A 21,450-nucleotide genomic window follows, 5' to 3' on the forward strand; every position below is an offset into this window, starting at 1 on the left:
AATGGCTCTACCCAGGCAAATTTACTCAAGACATCAATAACTACAAGTAAATATGAAACCCCATCATTATATGTTTTTAATGATCTCAATTCAACTAAGTCAGCCTCCCACACATCATCAATGTTGGTTACTGTATAATGAAGACGCGGAAATTTACGCTTAATGGGTCTATGAAGGGTATAAGTGTTCTGAGCATTAAGCCAATTTTTTATTTCACTTTCAGGTATTTCTTTCTTATATTTTGACAAAATATTTCGAGCCCCTGTGTATGCCTCAGGCTCTGGAAGGTCAAAATATGTCCTCGAGAGTTTTTCATTGTTCAAAACGGAAGCCATGATGTAACTTTGTCGGTTTTCGCAGTGTAGGGAGAACTAAGCCGGGGTTTTTTCGAGTTTTTACGGGGGCGATGAACAGGAGGAGTGCGTGATCTATAGCTTTTCCTTCTTCTATCTTCGTCTACGGAACTCTCGTCCTCTGAAATTTCAGGTTCTCTTCGATTCCTAATGTCTGGCAATGCTGGTGGAGACTGATGAAACTTGGGATTACCCAGAAACTCCCGAGGGGTGTTCAGGCTTTGGAGATAAACGGCAAAATGCTCCCATCCTTTAGCTGAATATGTTTTCCGTGCTCTGACAACATCTTGTATGAGATCCACAATATTGACACCAGGAAATGTCTGTCCATCCAAAGTCACTTGTCCTTTTGAATTCCATTTGAGTCTGTTAGCAGTATCAATGGCGTCAATGTATTCTAGTATACCAGCGGCTTTTCGCTGATATACTTTAGGTACAGTAGCAACAATAGCTTTTGGGTCGTATCGTTCAGCGGTTTCAGTTTCGCCGTGGGCCTCCGTTTCTAACACCGGCGTTTTAGTTTGTTCTGTATAAAACAAATATCGCCTCAGAACGTCGTTATACAACTTCCATTTTTCATGGTCATCTCTAGGGCTTTTCGAATTTAAAATTTCCAATAGCTGGGTATCTAATCTGCTTGTAACAGTGCCTGGAGTTTGCGCTGATGGCTGAATTTCTTTAGCCAATTCCGTTAAAACATGGTGAGCATCAACATGTGAAGAATTTTTTTTTTTTAGACGCTCCACACTCTCCTCTGGTACAAGAATCATTTTACGTGCATGTTCCATCCTTATACAATGGCTGAGATAAGTGCGCTTATCAGAGGACCCAATAGCATCGGCAAAATTGAACCACCTTTCTGATTAATGATTTTTTTCTTGCTGCTTAAACTTTGTTTTTTATCGGCAAGTTTTCTCAATAGTTTTTTATGTTTGCACAGTTTTGATTTCTCACAATTTTTCAAAGGAATATTTCCGTGTAATAAATTTAAAGCACACTCGCAAATGCAGCGAATTAAATCTTTATTAGCGTGTTGTATTATTACCCGGCGTAGCCTGGGTGGTGCGTAGATGAGAGCGTGTAATAAGGCTGTATTCTTTTCTCCAAGCGACTTGCGAACAGAGCCGCTTTCAGAACGACTTCTCGTTGCCATCACACATGAACGACTGGTACACTCCGTGATGCCCCTCCTCCTTTTATATTGCGATCCTTCCGCGGAATATAAACATAATGATGGGGATCACTGGGGAATACATTGGTACGAAACCTACAGTTTTCAGGAGTCGATTGTTTCAAATCTAGCAACAAATAGCCATGAGCTGCCGAAGTTGCATCAAAATAGGCTTCTTGCAGAAATTTTGGATCTTCTGGGTATATTTGACGAGCCAAATGGGCAATTTGTGCACGATCTCTGGGATTTTTAAATACGACGATGTAATTTGTATTCAATGAAATGTCTCTCTGTCCTTTGCCTTGGTGGAATAAATTTTGAGATAGAAACATTACACTGAGATTTTTATGATGGCTTCCTTTTGTAAATAAATCAACTATTGCACCATTCGAAGATTCCCGCATCAAATCGTCCACGACAACCAATTTTGGCTTATTATCATCAAAATCTCCAGATCTTGGTAGGCCTTCACGAAATTCGACAAAATTATTATCATAATCCGAATATCCATTCTGCCACTCAGCGTAATAAAAGATCACTTTTTCAATTTGTGTATCGCACATTTGCTTAATTTCCTTCAAAAACCTTTTAACAAAAAATGTTTTTCCACAACCCGTGGGACCACAAATCATTGCAGTAAAGGGATGTTTCCACCTCGTGTCCATATTGCCTTCTGATTAATCATGCCTAAAATCTCATCATTTTATACAATTTTACGATATCCGAAAATATGGATTTGAAAATGCTAGAGAGGGGCGTGACGTAATGCACCTGTATTGGGGTCAAGTGGGCTTGCCTATGACTAGGACAAGGACAATGCGCGTAGGCGGGGGCAGGTAAAAAAGGCGAAGAAGTGCAGTAGCCCCCCTGTGGCGCCAACAGTAAAACCCCTGACTTTTCCCAATATAGCCCGAATTTTCTCGCACTAACTGCAGTCGTCCAAGGGACATTCACAATGTCGGACCCAAACGATTTAGCGGGGCCCAGTGACCCGTCCGAAGAAAATACTACACCTCCACAGGGAGATTTTGATTGGATAAATAATTTTGATCTTGAGTTATTCGGTGATTTTGCCATTGAAAATAATTTTGATGGAGATTTATTCGAAAATTTTAATTCTGCGCTCTTTGATATTCAATGTGGTGGTGGTGAAAATGTTGTGAGTGACCCTAAGGCTTTGGAAGCTGTTGAAGAGTTTAATCTAGATTTACTAGATCAGCAGAATGGTAAGTATCTAGCTTCATACCTTTTTATAATACCGAGAAAAAATTTTAGGCATATTTTTTTATTGAAAAATACTAAACCCAATTTCAGATCAACAAAATGGCCGCGAAGAAGAGATTGAAAATCGATTGCCGGCCTTAAGGACAATACGACGATCACGCCAGAGACTTCCACGTTTCAAACTCGACACACATGTGATGGAGTTTGCAATCAACCCTTTACCTGAAAGTCGTGACCCTGCCGACTGGGTTGAAGAAGCTTTTCGTGATGTCTATAATAAAATTATTGAGGCTGGAGGACGTGGTATGAATCGAATGTGCCTTACATTCAATTTTGCAAATATGCAAAGAGACAATGCCTGGATAAGTCCACGTGCGATCAAAGGATATGAGTTTCAAGATCTATGGAATCTTGTTAGTTCTATCGCGCAGAGCGCAAACGGTTTCGGATGTGCCGATAAGTTTTGGATCAAACTTCACGTGGCTGAAGCCCCGGTAGGTCAAGGTTTCCTTGAAAACGGCATGAAAAGAGGGTTTAGTAGAAAATGTATCCTTCAGATTTCGAATGAAGATGGCTTGTGTCTAGCCCGATCACTTGTTGTGGCCAAAGCACATGCAGAAAAATTAAAAACCAGAGCTGATAAGGGCAAGATCCACGAGGTATGGCAGGCAATCCGGCAATGCAAGGGAAAAATGCAACGTAAGGAGGCCGAAAGGCTAACTCGAAGGGCAGGAGTCATTGCTCCTGACGAAGGCTGTGGTCTACAGGAAGTTGCTCAATATCAGCGATACTTGGCTGAAGAAGGATGCCTTATCAAGGTCTATTCCCTCATGAGAAACGGAAAAGATCACCCTGTGCTCTACGATGGTACACCTGAATTGATTAGCAGAAAGATGGCCGTCCGATATACCTTACCGATTGTGTATTATCCTGAAGAGAACCACTATGAGCCAATCCAAAATTTACCTTCATTCTTTGGCGTGAAGTATTATTGCGAGCATTGCAACAAACCTTACACTACGCAAGGACATGTTTGTGATAGGACTTGTGATAGGTGTTTGAAGAATCCTCCGTGTGACTCTACGATTGTTGATAAAATAGTGTGTGACGATTGTAATCGAGAGTTTCACGGGCAATTGTGCTTCGATCAACATAAGAAACCAGGATCTTTCAGCGGAAATAACCCCACCGTCTGTGACTATATAAAATTGTGTGGACAATGTAATACGAAAATTGATCATCGCAAAGCTCAGAATCATGTGTGCCATAAATATTATTGCAACGTATGTCAAAAGGACGAAGATATTTCTCATCTCTGCTATATGCCCACCTTAAAAAGCAAGAAAAAATTGACTTTGAAACGCGTGGCGTTTGTTTTCTACGACTTTGAAACCAGACAGGATGAGCTTCTGCAAGGAACTACAGATGTCAACGTACACATTCCTAATCTTTGCGTTGCCCAAACTGTGTGTGATCGTTGTGCAGATATGACCGACGATGACATTGTGAACGCCAACGATAATCACGGAAATCCGTGTGGCGTGTGTAAACATCGGGAAAATGTTTTCGATGGTGAGGATCCTGTGCGAGGATTTGTTGATTACATCACGTCGATGGGTAAGACGTATAAAAAAGTAGTTTGTATTGCACATAACGCGAAAGGCTATGATTCACAATTCGTTTTGAGAGACGTCATGAAACGCATTAACAGTCAAATTAAAGCGATAATTAACGGAACAAACATTATCTTGATGGATTTTGGGGATAATAAATTTATAGACAGTTTAAATTATTTTCACATGGCTCTTGCAAGTTTACCGAAAGCTTTTGGATTGGGGAATATAGCGAAAGGCTATTTTCCACATTTTTTCAATACAAAAGACAATCAAAACTACGTAGGGCCTATACCTGATAGAAAATATTATGGTGCTGACACTATGGGTGTCCAAGATCGTGAAAAATTCTTATCCTGGTATAATGATCGTGTCGAAGAAGATTATGAATTTGATTTTCGTAAAGAAATTCTTCATTATTGCAGACTTGATGTTACAATTTTGAGACGAGCCTGTGTTGAATTTCGAAAACTGATTATGAATGCTGGAAATGTATGTCCTTTTACAGAGTGTGTAACGATTGCGTCTACATGCATGCGTATTTTTCAAACAAATTTCTTAAAAGACAAGCAGATAGGCATTATACCACAGGGAGGATATCGGTTAGGGAAAACGCAGTCGAAAATCGCAATTGAATGGCTCTTGTGGCGCGAACATTGCGAGAATCATCGAATAATACATGCCGGACGAACTCGTGAGCACAGAACAACTTCAGGCCTGCGTCTAGATGGTTTTTGGGAGGATACCGCCAATAATAATAAGAAATATGCATATCAGTTCCACGGGTGTTATTGGCACGGATGCCCACGGTGTTTCAAATTCAATAGAGATAAAGAGTTGAGTCACAAGGATACACTAGAGAGCCGATATGAGAGAACAGGGGCGATTACACGGGAATTGCGACACTCGGGTTATGAAGTCGTTGAAATGTGGGAATGCGATTTTATTCGTCAAAAAAAGACAGATCATGTGTTGGCGAATTTTGTAGAAAACGTTGATCAGCAAATGTTTATAGCGCTGGATCCGCGCGATGCATTTTTCGGGGGACGAACAGGAAATACCGTAACACATTATGATGTAAAAGATAATGAGAAAATTCGCTATGTTGATGTTTGTTCGTTATACCCATACGTTTTAAAGACAGGGGTTTTCCCGATTGGACATCCCACTGTCCATGTGGGGCGTGATTGTCAGCTTATATGCCCTAATAATAATATTTCGCGGATAGAAGGTCTCGTGAAATGTCGCGTTTTACCCCCTCGTCAATTATTTCACCCTGTTTTACCAGTAAAAGCCCATGGAAAGTTACTGTTCCCTCTCTGTCGATCATGCTGCGATGATCTTGTACAAGATAATTGCCCTCATGATGATCCCGCTGCTCGCGAATTTTTGGGAACTTGGGTCGCTCCAGAACTTCGTAAAGCCGTAGAAATGGGGTATAAAATATTAGAAATCAGTGAGCTTTGGGAGTATAAGAGTACTACGCGTTATAATCCTGTGACGCGAACAGGTGGATTATTTGCCGAATACATTAACACTTTTTTGAAAATAAAACAAGAGGCTTCGGATTGGCCTGCTGAGTGTGTAGATGATGAATCAAAGAATCGATATATTGCTGAATATGAGACGCGAGAAGGTATAAAACTTGACAAAGATAAAATTCAAAAGAATGCCGGATTAAGAGCCGTAGCAAAACTTTGTTTAAACTGTCTCTGGGGTAAATTTGGGGAGAGGGAGAACTTGACAAAAAAAGCTATTATTCGAACACATGAGGAATTTGCAAATATAATGTTTAATCCTGAAATTGAAGTAACAGGACTTGTTCCTGTCGATAACGACACTCTCTTCATGTCCTGGAAACATTTAAACGAAGCCGCGGAAATGTCCACTAAGGCTAATGTTGTTATTGCGGCTTATACAACCGCTCACGCGCGTCTAAAGTTATATTCTTATCTAGAAAAACAACAAGAACGTGTTTTATATTATGATACAGATTCGGTAATTTACGTCAGCGATGGATCAAATGAATTACCGCTAGGGAATTTTCTAGGGGATTTGACCGACGAAGTAGAGGGCTACGGAGAAGGAAGTTTCATTACTTCTTTTGTCTCTGGGGGGCCTAAATTTTATACTTATCGCGTAAAAAAACCGGACGGTAGTATCGCGGAAGTTAGTAAAATAAAAGGGGTTAGACTGAATTATGAATCGCGTAAACAAATTCATTACGACTCGATTCGCGCGCTCGTTGTCGATAAAGCAGATCCCTACCAGATCGACTATCATGGTATCCGTCGGACAGTGTATCATGACGTCATCACGAAACCTGAGAGTAAGATCGTACGTGCGACAGGACCAAAACGGCGGCTTGATGGTTTCGCGACACTGCCCTATGGTTTCAAAAAACCGCGATTGAACCGCTGCTAGTTGGCGCGCACTGTTTTTTTTTAAATTAAGTATTTTATGCATTTAGATTAATTGTTGTAGTTTTGTATAATATTGTTATGCACGAAAAACGTTTGTAGGCCTGCATTATTTAATAATTAATTAAACAATTTAATGAGTAGGGGCTATTCCTCCACTCGCTTAATATTTTATTGTAGCCTCGAATAGTTATTATTAATGGATAGGGAATCGTTTGTTGATAATTAATATCCAAATTACATATTTTTAAGTTTGTTTGTTCATTAGATATTAATTTTTTAAAAAATGGGCCCTACAATGTTTACATTTGAGCAGAGCCTCCTGGTGTCAGGAAGCGGCCCTACGTTTTTACCGACACTGTGGAATTCTGGGAATCTACGTTTCTGGGAGGGGTTACCGACTGTCAGGGGGGCGCCACCGTCAGCTTTGACGGGGCGGGTTTTTAGCCGTTCGTATTTCGAATTGAAATACGAAGTTTCAAAAACCCGCGGCCCGCGAAAATGAAAAGTATCTGTAAGAAAAATGTAATTTATACGAAGAAATAAATAAATAAATGAATAAAAATTGAAAAGATTCCCTTTACGCTTATTCCCCCCACCCATTTCCTATTTAATAATAATTTAAAAATAAAAGAAGTAAGTGTTTAAAAAAAGAAAGACAACAAATATTTATTTTTAAAAAATTTTTTTATTAAAAAAACTTAAATCTAAACTACATTTTCTTTTTTTTTTTCGTCTTAATAATAATAATAATGATCTTAAGACTAATATACATGCTTTCTTAATATTTAAACTTAAAACTAAGGGAAAAAAAATGAAGAGAAATAAATGAAAATAGAAAAAAGAAAATATTTATTAAAAAAATTTTATTAAAAAATAAAACTTAAAACTAAAATACAAATTTTTTTTTCTTTAAATATTAAAATTTTTTTTTGTTTCGTTTTCTAATTTAAAACTAGGGGGAAATAAATAAATAAATAAGCAAGTAAATATTGCTTTTAAAATTTTGTTTTATTTTTCAAAAAAACTTAAAATTAAAAATACATTTTTTTTTTTTTTAAAATTTAAATCAAGTTGGAGGGGGGGGGGGGCAGGGGTCTCAGTCCCACTGCTCCAGGGACCAGTCCTCCTCCGTCAGGTCAGGCTGGGCGGGCTCCTCCCCGAAGAGGATCCTGAGACTCCAGGCATCCCACACGTCGTATAGGGCGAGCACCTGCTCACCCTCGGCCTCGAACTGGCGCGACTCGCGCCTCAGAGCGCGGATCCACCGCGCTCTCGGGGTGTCTGGGCCGACGACTCCCTCCCAGCGAGCTCCGCGCTGAAACCAAAAAGACAAAAATACATTAATATTAAATATATCTATGATTATAAGAAAATGACGAAAAAAGGGGGTATTTCAGTAGAGGACTGGAGGAAAAGTGGTGTCAGGAAGGGAATAAAGGGGTTAGAGGGGAATAGAGAGAGAGAGAGAGAGAGAGAGAGAGAGAGAGAGAGAGAGAGAGAGAGAGAGAGAGAGAGAGAGAGAGAGAGAGAGAGAGAGAGCCAAAAACTTACCATGAAGGCCTCGTCCTCGACATCCGCCAACCATTTGGCGGCCCTGGCGTGCAAATCCTGGATGGCGAAAATGTTTTCGCCTTCCAGGGATTCACCCTCCTCGTCCTCCCACCGCAGCCACGCATTGGCTGCCCTGAGGTAGGCGCGCTGCCTCCTGGTGGCCTGCATCTGAAAAATCAAAAAACCATGAATTAAAAACAAAATCAACTAAAAACAAAACAAAGACAAGCAGAATGAATGTAAAAACTAAAAAACTAGAAAAAACGAAAAATCAAAAACTAAAACAACAAGGAAAATACACGGATTCAAAATTTTAAAAAAGAAAAAAACGCGAAACGGATACCCCGCGACGAGAACATATTAAAACAATATAAAAACGCTCAATTAAAAAAAAAAAAAAAAAAAACACTAAAATGAGCCGCGGACGCGAAATTATAGACAATACAAAACCGCGAAAAACCGCACAATGAAAAACATGCAATAAATAAATATGTAAAAACTTACCTCGCGAGCGTAATCCTCCTGACACGCTCCTTGACACGTCACTTTCACCATATTGATTTTTTTTTTTAAATAAAAACACAAAAACACAAAAAAAACACTAAGACTGCACGAGACGCTAGTCCTCGGGGCTGGTGATGGTGAAAGAGGGCGAATAGTGAGACCTCACGGTTTATATAACTTTCGCCCCACTATTCGACCTCAACCCTCTAAGCTGTAAGTTAGAAGGAGATGAGGGTAAGGATATATGCGGGAAAGACGAGGAAAAAGTCAAAATTGTTCTCTAAAACCCTCTAAACAACGAGAAGGAAAGAGACAATAAACGAAAGCCTACAGGATGCCGACGAAGAAGAAGCGAGAGAAATTTCTCCTAGCTTCTACGAGCAAAAAAAAAGGGCTGGGGACAGGAGAGGGAATATTGGGTCTTGCCTAGCAATAAAAAAAAGTCAAGACTCACAGGTAATGCAATAAAATGTATGACTTTTATTTCAGGTATTCAAAAAAATACAGACATGTTTAATGAATTTTTAACCCGAACGGTTACTGGGTGATAACGGGGTGAAATCAAGACTCTGGATGGCCAATCCTTCATCATCATCATCCCCGCTTTGATCCAATTGCATCGCAATTTGATCAAGCTCTTTTTGGCGCTGCGTTGGAGCCCATCGCCCTTCGTAATCGTCCTCGCGATTCCTTTGTTCTAGATTCGCGCCCAACGCGACTAGAACGGCCTCGATTTCCTCGATAGATTTTCGCGGTTCTGAAACAAAAAAACAATACAAGATTAGCCTAAATCAATCTAATCTCAAAATTCATATGATTGATTGATTGAATATTTACTTTTCGGGGTTGAGGTCGCGAAATTCAATGATCCATGCTGAGCATCTTCACCCTCGCGTTCCAGGATTAAATTGATCACTGATGGAGTGCTGGGAATGATCTCGATCGATGAATCCAATTCCATCATGGGCTCAGGGATGATATCCTTCGATGTGTTGTCCTTGGATCGATTTTTTTCTGATTCGCGAGCTCTAAATTGTCTTTGTTTTTCCTTAGCTAGTTCGCGACGTTTTTCGCGAGCGATAAAGTCGGCCTTCTTTTTTTCCGCGAGTTTTAAACGTTTTTCGCGAGCCTGTATTTTTTTCAGATCCTTTTTCTTATCAATGCAGTTCACTTGATTGAATAAATCAAGATCTTTTTCTAACATATTGTAAGGAATTCCAAAGGAATCCCTTGAGGTCTATGCTAACCTGCATTTCGTGAGTAAGAGAGAGAGAGAAATAAATGAATCAACAAGAATTTAGAATGAGGGACTAATTTAATTATTTTTAAGAGATCTAAAATATATATTTTTGCGTCTTAGTAATTACATTTCGGGATAATAGAATTAGTAGCTATCGAAAATTTTTGTTACGTTTAGAGAATTAGAGTTTACGTTTATCGGGTTTTGCGGATAATTGACGCGCCCTGCGGTTTTACAATCTCTGATTTTGGTTCAAGAAGAATTATTACGCTTTTAGGCCAAGATATTACCGAGCCACGTAATTTATTCGAATTGAAACCTCTCTATTGTTTTCGCGGAAACGTGTAGGTGCAGATGAAATGCTGCCGCTCAGATAAGTGGATTTACGGGGTAGGATGGGTTTTGTGTTTAGTTTTAGGGTGGAAGGCCACGCGAGTAATTACGACCATTACCATCGCGTGGATTGCCAAAGGTCGATTTAGGTTACGTTTACGTTAACATTTAAAGCGATAGAAAATAAAAACAAATCGCGAAAATGTTATTTTATTTTAATTATTTAGTTACGTTTCTTCTAACCCCGGAGATCCCGAGAATACGACCGCGGAGATAGAATTTGAGTTACGCGAACATTTGAACTTTCGCGCCGAGACCTGCCAGGCCAACTCTGCGTTGCCATAACGCCCGGAGCGCTACGCTCCCGTCGGTCGCCATGCGCCAACCTGTCGCGTAGCAACAGTTGCTACGCAGACGTCGCCGGCATCACCACGTGTGATATCAGCGTCAAATGAATAGTGCCTTTAGTGTTAAATAGTTAATTAGTTGTGCTCGAACCATCGCCAGGAGAACAGTAAACCATCAGGAAAACTATCCGAGGACAATTGAAGTCGAATTGACCCGTTGTCGGAGAGATAGTCGATCATTGTCTCCCAGCGTGTATACGTCGCAACCGTGAGTTTTTGATTTATTGCTAATAATGCTTATTAGAGATTAAATCAATTTATCCTGGATTCTCATCTCAGGGTAGTATTTTGCGGTTTATTTAATTTATTGAGATTATTGCTCTGTGCGGTAGAGCCTAAATAACGCCAAAACCATGCAGTTACGTCTTTTACGTTTAACGTCTTTTGTATTGCTTAACAATTGCCTAGCAATTGCAAGCCAGGTCGGGGTGACACAATACCCATGACCTTGATGAGGTCACACCTGTTGTGGAATTTGGGAGAATATTTTCGTATTGAGGAAATACTTGCGCTAGTCGCCAATATATTTAATTTACGTTACTGCCTTTTTGGAATTTCGAATTCTTTTGTGCCTTTGGCCCTTTTGGTTTATTTTATATATGTTCCAAAATTACGTTTTATTATGGATTATCCATATATTCCAAATTAATTTGGAAGAATTGCAAGTTTTGCCTTTTTACCGATATTTATATGAAATATTGTGTCTGCGTTTATCGCCTGTGGATTTATTCCATTTTTGTGCCTTTGGCCCTTTTGGTTTATTTTATAATCCAAAATCTGAATTTGGATACGTGTTAGTCGTGTGGATCAATTGTAAGTTATTATCTTTTACAGATGTTTTTCTGAAAAGCTATGTTTGCGTTTATCGCCTAGAGATTTGTTCTCTTTTCTATTATTGTGCCTTAGGCCATTGCGATTACACTTCGCTAACAAAAAGTGTCTAACGATTCGTCGTTTCGAATACGAGTTTACGTTTGTTTACGTTATGCGCCTCCGCGAGAATCTCCCGCGTATTTCTCTCGCCAAGGTCGCGCCTCCGTATAATGTATATCCCGCGTCCGTCGTTTTAGCTGCTATGTGTTATACTCTCGGAGCCCGTATGTTTTATAGATTATGTTACGTTAGGAATTTTCGTTATTAATTGCGTTTATGACGCCTTGAAAATTATAATTCGGATTTATTGAATGTATTGAGTATTAATAGTGAGTTCGAAAGTATGGACTATCAGGTTTTCGGGTAAATTGATAATATTTAGCCCGATATTCGGATCGTATATTTTCTTTGGTTTTAGTTGGTTTTGATAAAATTTATTATAATAGATTAGACGGATTAACATAGTTGAATTTCCCTCTGCGACGATACGCTTACGTTCCTTAAAATCAATGGAATATCGAATAATTTATAAGATCTCTCTCTCTCTCACAAAAATTATTGGGTTTATGTCTGCGTTATTATAAAATTTTGGAATATTGTAAAAATTTGTATTTTGAGTTATTATTATCGGAAGTTAAAGAATATAGTTCCGTAAAGAAATATTAAATGTGTTGAGTTTTGAAGTTATGGAATTGATAGCCCAGTGAGCAACACACCCCGAACCACCCCTCTCTCCACAACCTACATCCTGAGCAGCGCGAGCAAATACCACCTTTCCTTTGATCTTTTAGTTTTAAGTTATTGAGTTTACGTTTTAGTTGGAATTTTAGTTCGTTGCCGTGAGTTATCCGCTCCGATTACGTTTTTCGGTTTGTTGTTCCCGTCGAGACAAAGAACAACTGGCGCCCTTCAGAGCATTTGTTCCGTTTTTGGACGATCAAGGGAAAAGGGCGGGTTAACTGGTCCATTTTTATATGAGTAAAAATTAACCACGTTACAGTGGCGCCCAACGTGGGGCAGCCTCGGTTCATTGGGCGCGTTAATTCTGTTTTTGTTGGGATATTTATAGTTAAATAATAAGTTTATAGAGAATTAAAGTTTAAAGTTAAAATTTTGTGAGAGTGAGAGAACCCAAAATCCGACTTGAATTCATCTTTTGCGATTTACGCCAAATTAAAATTTTTGTATTATGCATGTGTTCTACGCCAATCGATTTTTGTGATTTTACTTGTTGATATTTTTGCGTATAACGCCCATTTCATTTGCTTCATTGGTAAGAGTTTTGTCTAGATAATTCGGTGATCGAACGGAATTAAGTCCCGATCGACCACAAAGTGAAATAATCCTCTACGGAATGTAGTAAATATCTTTTGTCTTGCTTTGATGACCAGAATTCCGTTGAGGATTAACATTGTTTGCATTCTTGAATGCCAGGAGATTTGCGAATTCTTCGCCTTTGTGTATATTTTGCCTCTGATAAACCTACATTGGAGTTTTGTCATTAGAGAAATATAAGAGAGAATAATTCGAAAATACATTCGGAACCTCGTAAATCATAATACCGATAAATTCCGATGTCAGAGAGCCTTACGTTTAATAACGCCTTAATCCTGCCTCGAGAAGTAGGGGTAGAATTTGGGACTATCAGTATCAGTTGCTGATTGCGCATCAATCCCGCGCTGAATTAACGAGAGTGGGGAATATTTATAGAACTAATTACTCGGGAAGTCACAGGGCATAGCTCACTGTCCGTTGAAATCTTACGCCGAACAGTCGATTCTATACGTGCTAATATATTCAAAGATTAGACGCTAGTTCTGGATATTTCCATCGTATCCTAATTTAATATTACGGTCAACGTTAACTTACTTCAACGCGTTACCCTCTCGTTAAAATAAAATAATACGGTTATTAACTTCTGATTTCTCATTTGAGACTAATTGCGCCTTGTCGCCAAATTCCGACTGCAGTAATTATTCATTTTAATAATTCTGCTTACCTAACCTTTTGTCCTTTCCCTACCCTAAATTGCGGAAACGCCTGAGACAACCTAGGTTTCACCTTCCATTTATAATATGGATCCTGACCTAGATAAATTCAGTATTGATAAAGATCTTGCGGATGCAACCGCTTCAACTGCCAATGCGAATACTAACGCCACTCTTGCGGGTTCAACCGCTATTATTCCGGGTGGTCAATTACAAGCTACCCGAGTTTTATATACTACTGCGGCCGGAAATCCTGCCACCAGTGTTTATACCCAATCACTCAGATGGGATATTCCTACTGGGGTAGACATCTTGGAAAGACCAGTGTCTAGTGCTCAGTCTCTACCCGGTGACATAACCACACTACACCAACTGGAACCACCTAAGAGGAGTCGAGGACGACCTAGAAAGAATCCCTTGACGTACGACTCCGATGCCAGTAGTCAAACTTCTCAAGTGGGGAACGAACGAGCGAAAGCAACTTCCACCGTTGTCCCTACTCAACCACCAATCGACGTTAACACTTCAGCTCAGGTTCGTGTTCCGACACAGAGTTCTATGAATGCCGATCATAGGATGCAACCATCCAACTCGGCCATTGCGTTTCCTTCAAACGCCCAAGGATCTGCATTTCCTGTAAATGGCCAGAACACTGCATTTTTCAATGCCAATACTGTTGCTCCAGAAGCCTCCCCGATATTACCAGAATATCGAGGGCATACCTCTCAAGGTCAAGTTGCCACTCATGGCCCGTTAAACCCTGAATACGCCGTACGAGCACCTAACAACGACCCCGGACTCGGATTACGTCGACGAGTCCCCGTCAACCCAGGATTTGAATGGTCTGATGAGGACGACCCCATGCAACATCGTAGCAGAAGCCGTCCCATTACGCCTATCGCGTTACTAAATATCCTGAAGAAGTGGGGTATAAAATTCTCTGGATATCCCCACGAGGATGTGGAACTCCTCATATCTAGGATAGATGAAGGACTTGCCTTCCTAGATATTAGGGAGTCGGATTTATTGAGTGCACTACCCTTCGTGCTGGACGGTCCCGCCTTGATATGGTATCGAGGACACGTCCAAGAATTTCTCGTCTGGGACCATGCTCGTGAAGCCTTCCGAAATCACTTCGCTGACCCGGATTACCAAATGGCTCTCAGAGATGAGGTCAGCCGACGTACCCAGGCTGAAGACGAATTTGCGAGGAATTATTTCGCTTGTTTGCGAGGCTATTTTGCTCGCCTACGACCTGCCATGGGCGAATGGGAACAAGTGAAGCTGACCCATCGCAACATGCTGCCGATGTATCGTATCAACTTCCAACTGAGGGAAGGATTAACGATGGATCAACTGGAGATGGGAGTGTTGAGAATCGAAAGGATTTATCAGGGCAGCCTAGATCGTCGCCCACCTCCCAAACCGGAAGACTCAGTTTGCCCTAGTCTGGCCTATCGTGCACCTCGTGCCAGTACTCGTTCTACATTTAACGGAACCCCTCGATCTAGGGTTAGAGCTGTTCAGTTCGAAGATCCATACGAGATGACTGAAGACCTGACTGAGGAAGGATTGGAAGAGCACCTCGAGGAGCTAGGACTGGATGCAGCTACTGCAGTACCTAGATCACAATTTCGACCTAGGAAGACTCTCGTGCCACGTCGGGGAATAGCCAAAATTCCGAACAACCCCCTGGCCCCGAAAAACACCTTCAGGCCAGCAACACCCCAACCTCGGGAACGTATCCAACCCCGGTCTCAAACTACCACGCATTCGGTTTCATCGAAAGCCACCACTTCAACTGCTGGTCTAACTGCCAACGTGCCATCATCATCTACGCCAGCTCACCCGTCGTCTACTGAGATCGAGTGCTGGAACTGCAACGAGAAGGGACACCGCCATCGAGACTGTCCTCATCCTCGAAGATTATTCTGCTATCGTTGCAGACACTCCGGTTTCACGGTCAGGAACTGTCCCAACTGCAGCGAGGGAAACGAGTAATGAGACGGGCCAATCCGGTAAGTCCGCCTCCAATGACTATTTCTCCTAAACCGGAATCTATTATTTTCAGACCTGCTGCTCCTCTCTCGATCGATCTAACTCGAGTAGAGTCTGATCCTTTGGAACTAATGGTTCCTGAAATCCCTGCGGAAACGCCATTGATGCTGAATAGTTCTAGGGAACCAAAGCCACTTGCTTTTCACGTCGATATTCTAATTAATAAATATCGAGTGAGAGCCTTAATTGACTCGGGTGCAACCCGTAGTTTTGCTGGTGCCGCTGGACTCAAATTATTCCAGAAGGCCGGGATCACCTCCTACGAAGTACCGGAGAAGCGTGTGATCCTTGCTGGTAGCCAAGTGGAGAGGATTCGACTCATGTCGACATGTCACCCCGAACTCGCTGGTCGAGTTACACGACTAGACGTGCTTTTGATGCCAACACTGTCGGAGGACTTCATCCTAGGAATGGACTTCCTAGTAGGGGCAAGGATGGTGATCGACTTCTTCGATCAATCCTGGCACTATCGAGAAACCCCGGAAGAACGTCACGAATTTATACCACTCCACTCAGCTGTGCGTGTCATCATCTGTAACGGTCTACGTACCCTGGAAACCACGCAAGAGAAAATACTCGAAGAGTTCCTGGAGAAGAATCTCCCTAAAGACACTGGGAAGCCAGGAATTACATCCCTTACGTCCCATCACATCGACGTCGGAGCTAATGCTCCAATCAAGCAAAAACCCTATCCTGTGAGCCCCGCCATTCGTGAGGTCATGTGGAAGGAAGTCGACTCGATGCTGGAGAACGACATAATAGTGCCATCGAAGAGCGAATGGTCCAGTCCCGTCGTTATGGTTCGAAAACCGAACGGTAAATACCGATTTTGCATCGATTTTCGTCGGGTGAACGCCGTGACAAAGAAAGATGCCTATCCAATCCCTAATATGACTGGAATATTGGATGAATTGCGTCATGCGCGTTATATCACTACGCTGGATTTAAGCCAAGCGTACTTTCAGATCCCATTGGAACTGGAAAGTCAGGAAATTACTGCGTTCATCGCTCCTGGAAGAGGTTTATACCACTTTCAGCGGATGCCTTATGGCCTTACTAATGCGCCGGCTACATTTCAGCGCCTACTCGATCGCCTATTGGGTCAAGGGTTATACCCCAACGTCTTCGTCTACCTAGACGACATCATCATCATATCTCGGACCTTTGAGGAACACATGAGATACCTCAAGGAAGTTCTGGATAAAATCAAGTCCGCTGGATTATCGATAAACAGGGAGAAGAGCCACTTCTGTTGCTCCCAAGTTAAATACCTTGGATTCATAGTCAACAGTGCAGGATTGCAGGTAGATCCGGAGAAAATCGAACCGGTCCTCAACTATCCAGCTCCCAAGACCCTTAAGCAGTTACGCCGATTTCTAGGTATGGCGTCGTGGTACCGTCGTTTCATTCCACAGTTTGCGACTACCGCCGAACCCCTCACACGTCTCACCAGGAAACAACAACCTTGGCAGTGGGGAGAGGAACAAGAGTATGCTTTCAAAGCCTTGAAGGAAGGTTTGACGACCTCACCAACCTTAGCCTGTCCGAACTTCGAGCTACCCTTCACTCTACAAACAGATGCCAGCACTATTGGATTAGGTGCTGTACTCACTCAAGTTATTGACGGTGCTGAGAGAGTCATTGCTTATGCGAGTCGCGCATTAACAGCCACTGAGAAGAAATATACGGTCACCGAGTTAGAGTGCTTAGCCGTCTTATGGTCTATCCACAAATTCCGTTGCTACCTGGAAGGGTATGCCTTTACGGTGATCACTGATCACAGTAGCCTTCGCTGGTTGCATAATTTGAAAAATCCAACTGGACGACTTGCCAGGTGGGCCCTCAGCATGATGGAGTATGACTTCAAGATCGTACACCGTCGTGGAGCTCTGCATCACGTACCAGATGCCCTATCCCGTGCTCCAGATCAGGAGAGTGCCGATTATGAGACAATCGAGCGTATTCGCGTAAGCGACGATAAATGGTACAACAATAAGTTCTACCATGTGCAGAAGGTGCCGAAATTCTTCCCCGATTGGAAAATTTCAAAGGGACAATTATACCATCATCGCCCTTCCGAATTTATTTCCGTGGAGATGGAAGACTTGGACGCTTGGAAACTGGTTCTCCCAAGGGAACTTCGCTCACAAGCTATTGCTGAATGCCACGAATTGCCGCAATCTGGCCACCTTGGAGTAGATAAAACTTATCGACGACTGGTCCAATTGTACTACTGGCCCAAGCTGTTGAGTGACGTCATAAGTTTCGTCAACCACTGCACTACATGCCAATTATGTAAGGTGGAGAACGCACCACCTAGAGGTTTCATGGGGAATCGAGTAATCGAGGAACCTTGGACTACGGTTGCCGCCGATATCATGGGCCCAATCACTGCTAGTAAATCTGGCCATTGTTACATTCTCGTTCTTCAAGATCTCTTCACGAAATGGATCGAAGTCATCCCTTTGCGTCGTGCAACTGGGAAAATTATCCGAGAACATCTTGAGAATGTTATAGTATCTCGTTGGGGAACTCCGAGAGTCCTATTTACGGACAATGGGACGGAGTTCATCAATAAGGATATCCGTGCCTTAGTTGCCATCACGGGTATGCGACACCAAACCTCGCCTCCGTATCACCCTCAGGCCAATCCTGTCGAACGGGTGAATCGGGTTTTAAAAATGATGCTCAGAGCCTTTGTTGATAGCGACCATCGAACGTGGGATTCACACCTACATGAGTTTCGGTTCGCATTCAATACTGCATTTCACAACGCCTTGCAGTCTACTCCTGCCTTTGCCAATTTTGGTCGTGAACCTCTACCGGCTATTTCTCTTCGTCGAGACTTGGAAGGTGAGCTAGAAATAGAACCCGGATCGCCGGAAGAGTGGGTAAAACGTATGAAACGGCTGGAGACCCTCCGTAAGACCCTGCATCATGCGTTATTTGAAGCTCAAGCTCACCAAGCTCACTATTATAATTTGCGCCGTCGTGATCATGAATTTCATGAAGGAGACCTTATTGTGCGTCGATCACACCCACTTTCGAATGCAGCGAAACATTTCTCTGCCGCTCTTGTGCCACCCTTTGAAGGCCCTTACGTTGTTTATAAGAAAATATCGAAAACACGTTATCAACTTGCGGATTTCTCAGGTAAAAATCAAGGCGAAATATCCATACAGGATCTAAAACCATATTCACCGCCGCTGAATTAGACGAGGATGCCGAATCCTAATTCAAATACCCGAGATGAGAATCGCTTTCTTTTGTTATCACATGCCATACGTCACATATTGCACCTCACTATGCATAAATTTCTCTACCCATACGTCCAATTCCAGAATACCATGGAGAAGGAGATAGGTGAGGAGCCCACGAAGGTCAACGACCCAGAAGGGGCACCTTCAACCCTTGCGATACGGGACGCCAACCTTGAGGAGACTACTGTCTTGAAAACTGCGACCAAGGACGCCAACCCAGTCGAGAGTCAAGAGACTCTCCCACATGCTGACCCAGCCACTGCCAGTAAGGCCAAGGACACCACCGTCATCCAGCTGCCAAAAGCTGAGAAGATGTGGTGGTCACCATTGACATCATATGGTGAAGAACTTTGGGCTATAGCCCATAAAGAGCCTGCCTTTATGGCTGTATTGCGACTTTTCGCCACTTCACTGCTCAACCAAGAGCCACCTGCTGAATTTTCCCAAATGCCTCCTTTCCCATCCCTGGAGGAAATTCAAGAGGACAAACCCCAGACACAGGACTGGTACTCCGCCTGTATTGCCGAGGAGATTGCCCAAATGGCCATCCAGGACGATCCTCCAACGCCCAATCCCGACCCAACACCCTATCCACCTAACCACCTCCAACTCCCCAGTCCCTGGTTTACTTATCCCTCAACCCTAATTGCAGATGCAACTGCTACAAATGCCGATTCCTCAGTTCCCACTCCGGAAACACCCCTGCTCGACCCAGAGCCTAACTCCATTACCACCACTCCTATGCCCAACCCCGAGCCCACATCCAACACTCCTAACGAGGAACCAACCAGTCCTGACGATGTACTGGAAATCCATGCGTCCCAGGAAGAGTTAGTGGAGACACCTGCAGTAGAATCTGCCAAACATCCGGCTACCAAACATCTGCCAGAGGCCACTCCCAGTGAGAAGGTTGGAGAAGCCCCCAAAGACTTCACCAAACGCTCCAGGAGAGGAGTTCGATGCCACCAATGCCATGGTTATGGCCATGGGTACCCCGATTGCCCCAGCATCGTCAGACATGACTACTGCGTTGTCTGCGGAAAGTGGCGTTGTAACCTCTTTTCGTGTGAACTCACTGACCAACGCCACGAGAGAGCGAGAGCTGCCATCAAGGCCGATTCGGTGGATCAATTACCCCAACCGAATCCCAAAACTGCACCTCGTGCCACTATCTTGAGTAGATTCAGGACCCCGAAGAGCACCCAGGGAGCCGTGCCCAAGAGGCCAATTACTATCTATCGCCCTGATGGGACCATCCATTCCAGCACTTCGGGGAAAGTATCGGTCCAAACCAGGTTGAGTCGTGCCCAAGGCCTCTCATACGCGGATTCAGTCGCCAAACGGCTGAAGACGTCAATTGTGGATCCAAAGGCTCCTCCAGTAGTCTCCCCCACCACCGCGGAACCTACTCAAGGTACCTTCAGCCAACCTGCCAATCCGGCCAACATGTCCTCAGGAAGTGATTCCCCAGCAGCCCGCAAGATCACCATCAACACGTCCACGCCGAGAAATGCCGAGGAATGGCTAGAGGGTATCGCTCGCCTGGACCCAGATGCATTTGCCCGCTTCGTGAAGAAGATGGAGAAGGCAGGGCCTCCACCTTAAAGGATAACCTTTTTGTTTGCTCATCAGAGCCAGTGCCTATCGCACGACATGCCCCCCTATGAGCCTATATTTTTATTGTTTTGCGGATACGACCGCCCAAAGTCGAAAGGTAAAGGGAGAGAGAAGGGAGACTTCGTAACATTTAGTTTAACCCGTAAGGACCATTGACTGAATAAATGTAAGTTTCCAAAAGTATTATTAGTTTATTGGATATTGGGAATACACTACCTAATCCCCCTCTCCTATGCTACCTTTCCATTAATTGTCTTGTAAACTACCTATTTTGGGTCGAGAATTTTCTTATTCTCCTGTGGTCTTTCGTGATTTCGTCTGTGATGCCTAGTAATCCTAACCGTCTACCTGTCAGCTTCGCTAGAAGCCTCCACTGCCTATTGGCCAACGTATTGAGATAAGTACATAACTAAGTTACATCTCATTATCTATTTTCCGTTTACGGAAGGTGTGTACCGCTGTGTCATAATGCTGAAAAGCCTATCATTAGTCATTGTTTCGAGTATGGACCCAAAAATTCCCTACGTCATCAACTCCAAAGTATCAAGACATGAGACTCTCAACTCAAGTCGTGGGTTCGAAGGACACCAAACCATCAGGTGAGCACTATGCTACAGTGCTGAAGGAAGGAAGGACGGACACCCAACACCACCAATATCAACTCTTGAACGAGGCGTACCCGGATACGGAACCGTCAAGGGGAAGGGGTGTAAGGAATTCCAAAGGAATCCCTTGAGGTCTATGCTAACCTGCATTTCGTGAGTAAGAGAGAGAGAGAAATAAATGAATCAACAAGAATTTAGAATGAGGGACTAATTTAATTATTTTTAAGAGA

The 21,450-nt window shown here is 42.7% G+C and overlaps 3 protein-coding genes across 3 annotated transcripts; 2 read left to right on the plus strand and 1 right to left on the minus strand.

The window, feature by feature from the left end:
- Nucleotides 1-1,299: 1,299 nt before the first annotated feature.
- Nucleotides 1,300-7,345, plus strand: LOC135171656 (uncharacterized). Its single transcript, XM_064138280.1, has 2 exons — nt 1,300-2,750; nt 2,839-7,345. The coding sequence occupies exons 1-2, from the start codon at nt 2,480-2,482 to the stop codon at nt 6,783-6,785; spliced, it is 4,218 nt and encodes a 1,405-aa protein (XP_063994350.1). The 5' UTR covers nt 1,300-2,479; the 3' UTR covers nt 6,786-7,345.
- Nucleotides 7,346-9,254: 1,909 nt separating this feature from the next.
- LOC135171645 (uncharacterized) lies at nt 9,255-10,043 on the minus strand. The gene is made up of 2 exons (XM_064138270.1): nt 9,677-10,043; nt 9,255-9,596 (listed from the first exon to the last, which is right to left on the minus strand). The coding sequence occupies exons 1-2, from the start codon at nt 10,041-10,043 to the stop codon at nt 9,364-9,366; spliced, it is 600 nt and encodes a 199-aa protein (XP_063994340.1). The 3' UTR covers nt 9,255-9,363.
- Nucleotides 10,044-18,959: 8,916 nt separating this feature from the next.
- Nucleotides 18,960-21,114, plus strand: LOC135171646 (proteoglycan 4-like). The gene has a single exon (XM_064138271.1). It carries the CDS (start codon nt 18,960-18,962, stop codon nt 20,601-20,603), a length of 1,644 nt encoding a protein of 547 aa, XP_063994341.1. The 3' UTR covers nt 20,604-21,114.
- The last annotated feature ends 336 nt before the right edge of the window (nt 21,115-21,450 follow it).

This window comes from Diachasmimorpha longicaudata, unplaced genomic scaffold, assembly GCF_034640455.1.
Source record: "Diachasmimorpha longicaudata isolate KC_UGA_2023 unplaced genomic scaffold, iyDiaLong2 ctg00000070.1, whole genome shotgun sequence".
NCBI classification, from domain to species: Eukaryota; Metazoa; Arthropoda; class Insecta; order Hymenoptera; family Braconidae; genus Diachasmimorpha; species Diachasmimorpha longicaudata.

Bases quoted from the DNA above. Each gene is read 5' to 3' on its own strand.
- LOC135171656 (XM_064138280.1), top strand. From the start codon at position 2,480: ATGTCGGACCCAAACGATTTAGCGGGGCCCAGTGACCCGTCCGAAGAA. The intron at 2,751-2,838 runs GTAAGTATCTAG...ACCCAATTTCAG, and splicing joins TTTACTAGATCAGCAGAATG to ATCAACAAAATGGCCGCGAA.
- LOC135171645 (XM_064138270.1), bottom strand. From the start codon at position 10,043: ATGTTAGAAAAAGATCTTGATTTATTCAATCAAGTGAACTGCATTGAT. The intron at 9,597-9,676 runs GTAAATATTCAA...TTTTTGTTTCAG, and splicing joins CGCGACCTCAACCCCGAAAA to AACCGCGAAAATCTATCGAG.
- LOC135171646 (XM_064138271.1), top strand. From the start codon at position 18,960: ATGCCGAATCCTAATTCAAATACCCGAGATGAGAATCGCTTTCTTTTG.